This window comes from Misgurnus anguillicaudatus, chromosome 10 (assembly GCF_027580225.2).
Source record: "Misgurnus anguillicaudatus chromosome 10, ASM2758022v2, whole genome shotgun sequence".
NCBI classification, from domain to species: domain Eukaryota; kingdom Metazoa; phylum Chordata; class Actinopteri; order Cypriniformes; family Cobitidae; genus Misgurnus; species Misgurnus anguillicaudatus.
In genome coordinates, this window is record NC_073346.2 from 33495501 (window position 1) to 33505036 (window position 9536).

General features: G+C 34.6%; 1 protein-coding gene and 1 non-coding gene across 3 annotated transcripts; one reads left to right on the forward strand and one right to left on the reverse strand.

Annotated features, from left to right (window-relative positions):
* The first annotated feature begins 3145 nt into the window (after window positions 1-3145).
* On the forward strand, window positions 3146-4653 carry LOC129448554 (uncharacterized). Its single transcript, XR_012371613.1, has 4 exons — window positions 3146-3223; window positions 3519-3595; window positions 3956-4241; window positions 4354-4653. It is a non-coding gene; the product is annotated as an uncharacterized protein (transcript).
* Window positions 4654-7579: 2926 nt separating this feature from the next.
* Window positions 7580-9536, reverse strand: pkdc (protein kinase-like domain containing). Of its 2 annotated transcripts, none has more exons than XM_055211031.2 (2): window positions 9325-9536; window positions 7580-9044 (listed from the first exon to the last, which is right to left on the reverse strand). In XM_055211031.2, the coding sequence occupies exon 2, from the start codon at window positions 8986-8988 to the stop codon at window positions 8023-8025; it is 966 nt and encodes a 321-aa protein (XP_055067006.2). In that variant the 5' UTR covers window positions 8989-9044; window positions 9325-9536; the 3' UTR covers window positions 7580-8022. The 2 variants fall into 2 exon arrangements, with proteins under 2 accessions (XP_055067006.2, XP_055067005.2); XM_055211030.2 differs by having other exon boundaries at window positions 7580-8989; window positions 9325-9533.

Genomic DNA, 9536 nt, shown 5'->3' on the forward strand with positions numbered 1-9536 from the left:
AATTAATTAAATAAAATCTAAAATGAAGGACAGAATAAAAAAGACCCCGCCCATCCTCGTGGTTTGTTTTCTCTGCTGCCCTCTTTTAAGCTTCATTTAAACAAAAAAAAGAAAAAAATTTAGTAAATTGCATGAATCATTTTTTAAAGGTGTATAACCATGTTTTTTAACTGTAGTAATCATTAATTTTCGTAAATTGCATACTAATGTAGGGTTCAAAAAGGTTCAGATTTGATTTTTAGAGGGTGTCACTGTTCAACACCACAATCAGCAGATATTCATTCATTCTGATAAATGCCACAGCAGTAGTCAGGCAGGAGCATAAGCAGCAGCAGTATAATATAATATCCATGAAGAAGGCACTTCTCTAGAGAAAAGTAGGTGAGACTGTAAATCTTCATGATTCAAAAATACAAATGCAAACCATTTTTTTAGTTTGCGTGTTCTGACACATGTAATGTCATTAAAATCACAGTGATTTCAGGAAACATAAATTGCATTTATATGAAAAAATAGCCAAATGCTATAATGAAAATTTTTATTATTTAAATTTTCTTATGTCAAAAATATTTTGGTTACACTTTACAATAAGGATCATTAGTTGACATTAGTTAACTACATTAGTTAACATGAACTAATAATGAACTGCACTTATACAGCATTAATCAGCATTTTGCTGTTCCACTAGCAGATTCAGTTCATAAGTTTGCACTCCATAAAAATCTTTATGCTCATTTATATTACATGGAAGCAATTCCAGTGTTATGGTTGTGCATTTGCAGTCAAAACTTAAAAATATAAATTCTCAGATAATGCATTTATACCAATATAATGAACCATCTGGTTGTATTTTCCTTAACCCCTATTGATAAAGGGTCCAGACATCAGAAAAATATCAATCTATTTACAAGTTGTTTATTTCAGATGAGGGAAACAAGTTTTTGGGAGACAACATACTTTGAAGGAATTCTGTAAATTGAAAGGCACAATCTAGAAGCAACAATATCGACCAACTGGAGAAACATTTCATATTATTTTATTTTACTTTTTGTAGGCGCATTTATGAGGGAGAAACTGTGACATTTCTCCGTTATGGATGTGACAAATCTAAAATTTGCACTTACTTTACATGGGAAGTAATAAAAAATGATTTTAAAACATTAACAGACTTTGCATGTATTTAAACCACCAAATATTAAAATATTATTTGAACACTAAATTAATCCTCAACCTATGTCACATTGCTGTTATATTGTAAAAACTATAAATCTTAAAGAACACATCAGTAGTTTGTTCAGGCATTTAGCAAAAGCTTTAATCTAAAGCAGTCAAACAATCTCACCAGGACTGATATGACAAGATTCAATGGACTGCTTGAAAATCATACATCTAATTTTGTAGAATGCACGGTGCCTTATCTTAAAGGGCACTAAATCATGTTCACAAACATTTTCCTTTACTACTCCCTGCTTCATGACAAGTTTATAGATCTCAGATGACACATGTTCAGATAAAGCGGCTGATCAAACGACCTGACATAGTTGCAGTGTAGCTTAAATGATTTTAAAACATTAACAGAGACCTTGCATGTATTTAAACCACCAAATGTTAAAATATTATTTGAACACTAAATTAATCCTCAACCTATGTCACATTGCTGTTATATTGTAAAAACTATGCATACATCTTAAAAAACACATCAGTAGTTTGTTCAGGCATTTAGCAAATGCTTTAATCTAAAGCCAAGTTACAACAATAGCACCTGGACTGATATGACAAGATTCAATGAACTGTTGGGAAATCATACATCTAATTTTGCAGAATGCACGGTGCCTTATCTTAAAAGGAACTAAATCATGTTCACACACATTTTCCTTCACTACTCCCTGCTTCCTACTGTTGCCAGTAAATAACATACATTTAAATCTAGAGTCAGTTACTGGCAAACAGCTGCCATTAATACTGTAATTTCTACAGAAATGTCAATTGTTCTTTTTTATACTAAACTCACATAACAATCCTCAATCATATAGTTCACATAACTGTAAAGTAGTTGGTTCTTATTGTTAATTTAGTCTTTTAGCAGATGCTTTAACCACTTGCCCGTCACCCCACCCTTTTGAGTGGGGGGGGGGGAGTTGATGTGCAGCTTCAAATTAATATAACTGCTATTCTATAATCTTGGTCTTGTTTTAAAGAAGACAATTTAAGGTTTTTCACTGATGTTTCTGGAGGTGAACATATAACAGACAAATTGTTATAACAGTTTGAATTTATTTTAATAATTAAAAATAATGCAATAACATATTCATTTGATAAATAAAATTATAAAAATGTTTCACAAACGTAATAATGTAAACATGTGGCCATAAGTCTCAAGTAGTTGGTATCCAAATTTTAAGTTAAAATCACAAAAAATGAGTTTTGTGTCACACTTTTAGTGGTTTTACCAACACGGCCACTAGGTGTCAACGGATGGCTGCATTCTCTTGTCACAAATTAATCAATTACTGTCACTGCTTGAGGGCCCGTGACCTTTTAGAAAATGACTCGCACTATGTCAATCTTTTCCCAAAATATAAGGATGACAAATGAAAACTACACTCTTAGAGCTTTCCATTGATATACAGTTTGCCATGATTGGATAAGAATTCATATGCAAAACACTGAAGTAATTGTAGGCATCCCACTGGTGGGACAGTGACATTTAGCAGGATATAAATGTTTCAAATGAATGAATCAATTACTCTCCCTACATAATTTATTTGATAAAACACTGCTGAAATATGTATTCTAGAGGCTTAGACCATTCCAACAATATACCGTTTGTCATGATTCAATAAACATTTACATCCAAAATATTAAAGTAAACCTAGGTGTTCCTAGAATAACAGTGACCCAAAGCCACTAAAAAAGAGTAAGGAAACATCAAAGTGAATAATCCTAGAAAGCATTAATATACAAATTGCTATGATACAAGATATCAACAATTGTTACAGCTACAAACTTTATCATTTTTCAGTTGATAAAGTTGACAGGTTCCTGGACAAATGTATATATCTCAGATAACGTGTTAAGATAAAGCGGCTGATCAAACGACCTGACAAAGTTGCAGTGTATTAATAGCTGGCCTTTTGTGTTTTTTGTTAATAACATAGTGAGGAGCACCGTTAACATTTTCCTGCATATATCATTGAAACTTCACTTTGTGTTAGATATACTGGTGAGTTAAACTTTTGTAATTTCTGTAATTAGTAATAATTTTATACAACTGTGATCATATTTTCCTACTTTCCTCTGTTTTTCAATACTTGCCTGCAGTTATGTCTTTGTGTGAATATCTCCTTTTTAACTAAATTACGTATTTATTAAATTGACTTCGAATGGGAGAAAAAACATCTGCATCCTGTTAAATCCAATAAACAAACCTTCATAGCAAATTCATTGTAAAATCCCAAAACATCATAAAGGTAATAGATGACTGTAATAGTATGCAATTTTGATATTCTGACATGTAGGACCATGGAAATGCACATGTGGATCCTCTTCTGCACATTTGCAATGACTTATATTACAGACACAACTGCTGTTCAAGGTACTGTAAATTACACATTGCAATGCAATGATGCACATATTCATTACAATACACAATATAAATAATTTGTAGTTTGTCAAAGATAAGATTTTTTACTTCAAAAGATTTTATCAGTTATATGAGAAACCAGGGCTAATTGTAATAATAATGTATTGGGGATAATAATGTATAGTAAATGCAGTATTCACATTAAGATTAATAAATGTTGTAGAAATATAGCTCATTGTATAGCACATTAACTAATGTTAACAGATACAACCTTTCATTTTTACAATACACACAGTGAATGTATAAAGCCCACGTTTACAGATATTTTAGCACAGTGACCTTTGGCACCCATGCACATTTGTTTTTATACAGAATATGAAAATGTGGCTTTAAGAGGAGTAGCTACACAGGCTACGCTGTTTGGGCATGCCACTGCACCTAGAGCCATTGATGGGAATAGAGAAAGTAATTTCCATCTCGGGTCGTGTTCCAGCACTGATTCTGTCCTCAGTCCTTGGTGGAGACTGGACCTACTCCAAAAATACATAATACAAACAGTGTCAATTACAAACAGGGGAGATGCTGTTCCTGAAAGGATAAATGGGGCTGTAATCAGATTTGGAAGCAGTCTGGCGAATAATGGCAATAGTAATGCAGGGTAAATTACTTCAAATAATCTGCAGAGATTTTAGGCTACTAAACCAAACTGTGTTTTGAACATGAATGTAAGGAGTAAACTCACAACTCTCTCTCTCTCTATATGTCTCCAGATGTGCTGATATCACTTCCATTCCTGCTGGTGCTACCAGTTCCTTTAACTGTACTGGGCGGATTGGACGCTATCTCAATATAGTAATACCTGACCGAGTTGAATATCTTACACTTTGTGAGGTTGAGGTGTATGGATCACCGGTTTGAAAAACACATGTTATTTTCTTGAAGTCTTTGAAAGCTTTTAATATTCATTATCCAGCAACAGATTTAGTTGATTCTTAACAAGGAAACTTGACAGACCATATGAAACAATTAAACAACTTAACAATATGGCATATATGCAAAAAATTAAATCCTTGATTAAAGCAATAAACCCCAAGAAGCAGTGGGTTACCAGTGCATTTTATAACAGCTAAGGGGCGTTGTTAGGCACGACGCGAAGCGGAGTGCCTAAACCCCCTTAGCTGTTATAAAATGCACTGGTAACCCAACGCTTCGAGGGGTTTATTGCGTTTATAAAACGGTTACTTCATATGCATAACGTTAGCGGGATTTTATAAAATAAAACACAAATAAGTTGTAATTATATTAGTATAAATATTACTCTTCCGCCAAACAAAGTAGTTCCTCAGAATCAAGTGTGGCTGCAACAGAGCGCAGTTCACAAACAACAGAGATGCAGCAAAGGCACAATGAAAATATGAGTAAAGACTGTGGTGTTTATTTTTATATATCAAAATTTATCTAATTTATACATTAACATTTATATCGTGCAACTGTTGAAGTGATGATCAAATATGTTTGTAAGCATGCTTAACTTTTTCCCCGTCAGCGTTTTTTTTTAAGTTGCCACCCAGTTTTAGTTGAATGCCTTACAGAAAAATGATCTTCTTTAAATAAACATAAGATATCAAATGAAAGAACAGTCCATCCGCCTTCCAACAACATCAAAAAACGTTTCATCCTACCTTCATTTGTTGTCTTATCAGTTATCACCTCTCAAATTTTCAGCTAAATGCGGAGATAATTCCATTTTTGTGAGGAACTTAGAGATCAGATTCAGAGCCTGATCAAAACACACGCTAAATCCACCACAACGCTGTTGTGTCGAGTGAATGCCTCCGTGTTTAAGTTGGGTAAGATTGCCCTCTAGTGGATAATAGCGGAAATATCAATAAGACAAAAAACTTCAGAGAACGTTTTCTCTTTATTGATGAAATGTTTTATTTATTGACATTTATCTGGATATCGCCATAATTGTGCAAAGGTAGAAAAATTAAAAAATGATTAAAGACTGTGGTGTTTATTTTCATAAATCAATACGCAGCAACAGTGGCGCAGTGATACTTGTGATGCGGTCTGAACCGTGGGTTTACCGGGGTATTTTATCACGGCTTAGAACGCGTTTCAACCAATCAGAATGAAGAACCAGAACGAGCCGTTTTATAATTTCCATTTTGCGTCTGACCCTTTACTGAATGATCCAGGAACATCTTGAAAAATGTTAAAATAATGTAACGATCTAATTACAAAGAAAAGTAGCATAGGTTGTAGATAAACAAAATATGATAAAGATTAATAAAGTTGGAATTGTTAGGACAACTCTAATTGTTATTCTAAATAAGCTACTCTCTTGACAAAAGCCATTATTTTATTATGGAATTTTATTTATTTTTATAACCTGGATCTCAGAAAACACCTGCTGTTTTTGCCTTTTAAGTTTTCCAGCATTCCAGTTGATTATTGATCATTTAAAGTCTTATCAGAAGCATTAACTTTAGGTTTTGGTTATCATCTGAAATCTTTACAAGATTATAGTTCCACATATTATATGTGTACAACAATCACGGATTGTAATATTTTACAAAATTGTATTTAATGCTCCTCTAAAAAAGTAATGTTTCCTAATTGTGTTCATTTATTTGGTCAGAAAAAATATAGCCACCGGCCTTCCAAATCAGTCCAATTGAAAATAAAGAGGGCAAAAATGCAAAAAAAAAAAAAAAACCTTAGCACTGTATACTGCCCTACAAAGCCAAAGCGCAATAACTACGCATTTGGTCAAAATTGAGTTAATGGTTAAAATGGGCTTTGTGAGATCTGTTGTGTCTTGTGACAAAGTCTCCTGGTTCAATTTTGTCCCATTTTAGAGAAACGTGGGTGCCAAAATTGCAGTAACATGTTTGACTGGCTGGCGTAAAAAACTTTAAAGGCATTTTTCTCAGTTTCAGTGTTTGCGTAGTTACTGCACTTAGCCTTTGGAGGGCAGTATAGTGTATACGTAGAAAAATATTAATTGAATAGGCTCAATTTAAATTTTTTTAAATAAGGGTAAAATATGACTTGGACATTTCTTTAGTTTTTGTGAGAACCACTATACACTCACCTAAAGGATTATTAGGAACACCTGTTCAATTTCTCATTAATGCAATGGTGTAATGGTGTGGGGAATATTTTCTTGGCACACTTTAGTGCCAATTGGGCATCGTTTAAATGCCACAGCCTACCTGAGCATTGTTTCTGACCATGTCCATCCCTTTATGAACACCATGTACCCATCCTTTGATGGCTACTTCCAGCAGGATAATTCACCATGTCACAAAGCTCGAATCATTTCGATTTTGTTTTTTGATCATGACAATGAGTTCACTGCACTAAAATGGCCCCCACAGCCACCAGATCTCAACCCAATAGAGCATCTTTGGGATGTGGTTGAACGGGAGCTTCATGCCCTGGATGTGCATCTCACAAATCTCCATCAACTGCAAGATGCTATCCTATCAATATTGGCCAACATTTCTAAAGAATGCTTTCAGCACCTTGTTGAATCAATGCCACCCAGAATTAAGGCATTTCTGAAGGCGAAAGGGGGTCAAACACAGTATTAGTATGGTGTTCCTAATAATCCTTTAGGTGAGTGTATTACAGACTACGTTACCCAGAATGTCTTTCTCGTACGTCATAAGTAGTACCTATACCTACTAAAATATGTCAGTCTTTGCAGAACACATTTCATTTTGAGATATTAGGTAAACGTAAACAAAGATGTTTCATAAATCATGCTAATTATCTGATGGTTTTGCTAATCAACAAGACATTGTAGAATTTGGATCAGTCTTTGTATCTAATTTTGACCTTATTACTTTGCATTTATCAATAAGCCTGTTAAACTGTATCTGAACACTGAATGGAAGAGAAGCCAATACTGCTTTTTAATAATACTTTAAAAATCTGATCAAATAAAAAAATAATTCAACTTTAAACAATAAAGTAAAACAAGTGCATTAATCCATTTATTATTTATGTCGCAAATTTGCAATTTTTCCATCACCTTGGAGCAGTGATAAACATTTTACACATGATACTGTGTACACTGACTTTTGGGAAGGGTTATAAAGCTACATAGATACAAAGGAGATTAAAAACTTTTTAAATACCTATATTGCATTCATAATAATTTTTTTGTTATCTCCTTATCTATCTTATAACTCTAATAATGCAAATATTTGTGTGTAGGTAGGTGAGCTTTTATTACTTTCATTTAACCTATACAACCAATCGAGAAACAACTGTACAAGGAAAGAAACTGTAAATAAAAACATTAATCTCGCAAACACATTAAATACAGAATACAACCAGATTTATATCATACATAAAAAATCCATATACTCCAGGTGAATCTCAGAATATTTTTTGATTTAACCATTTACACAGCTTTACACAAATCAAGATTGTTTCAGTTTATTTAATACCTCTTGGACAAGCCTTTTGCTATACCTATTAACTTTATGATGCCCTGGCATCCAGCCAAGAAGAAAGCGATGAAAGTCTGTCCAAGCGAAGGCAAACATACTTCGCCATTCTTTCTCCAGCTCTGAAAAGCTGGCCTTCGTGCCCACCGATATCCGTAACTCTGAAAAATAGTGATCTAGAAGATCAGGCGCTTTCTTTTCACACTCTCTCTCATCCATACAGCTGTCCAAAAAATAAATAACATCCTTCATGCCACACCCTCCACCAACATACTGAAAATCGACAGCGGCGACCTGTAGACCATCCTTGGAGAAGCAGAAATTAGCTAATTTTGCATCACCATGGAGAATTGTTTTAAACGTGCAGTTGTTGAGGATGCTGTCTATCTCAGAAGCAGCTGCTTTGAGTTTTTGATCCGACATGGCCTCCAATTCCTCTGGTCTTGTTGCTAAATGCCAATAAGTTCCTACGGGCCAAAGTCCTTCTGGGGCCACATCCAGAAAGAGGCCGTGAAAGTTGGCAATCCAGCTGAGGCATGCCTTCATTTCAGCCTCGTTAATGTTAGTTTTTCTTTTTGGGAATCCTGCCACATTAAGATCTTCCAAAACAATCAACTGCTCATCTCCAAATGACTGGGTAGCCAGGCAGATGGGAACTCGACAGCGTTCATTGGTAGTGTAGTTTTGGTACCAATGGCTTTCTACTTGATAGGATCGAACTTTGCGCTGGTGAGATAGGTCTGTGTTACAACCCCCTGGATGTTTCAGGTTTTGGGGAAACATCACATGCTTGACAACAACAGATGGTCTGTCACATCCCTCCAGGTGGACTCTTACTATTTCACCATAACCGCTCCACAACGTCTGAATCTTTGCACCAATCTGAAGAGACTTTGCTCCACATGCTTTCAAAATAAGCTCCTCGTGTTCCCTCTTCATTCTAGAGATCGGCAGAAAATATTTACACGTGCGTTTGTAAGTATAATCAGTTGCACCTAGAAATACACTGATTATTACTGAAAAAATATTGTTATTGTTACCATAAACATTTGATTACAAAGGTTTTTAGAATATGGGCCGAAATTGCAACTGGAATAACTTAGGAAAGAGTCCAGCTACAGTTTAACAGGTTAGTCATGAATGAATGAAAAATAATGTCAAAATTAAATGTAGACATTGATGCAAACCCTGCATTGTCATGAGGCGATTAGCAAATGAAACCACCGGATAACTAGCAAGAATTTGGCTTTACGAAACATCTTTGTTTATATTTACCTGATATCTCGAAGTGAAATGTTTTCGCCTAAAGACGGACGTATTATTTACTACGTACTACTTCCGGCATACGTAGTGATGGTCGTTTTCGAAGCACTGCTTCATTAGGCTTCGAAACATTCACGAATCTTTTGTTTCGAAGCGTGTTTCAAACTGGTCCAAGTCACGTGATTTCAGCAAACAAAGCTTCATTACGTCATAACTGTTTCGAA

What these genes read in the sequence shown, in the direction of transcription:
- pkdc (XM_055211031.2), bottom strand. Translation starts at nt 8,988, where the DNA reads ATGAAGAGGGAACACGAGGAGCTTATTTTGAAAGCATGTGGAGCAAAG.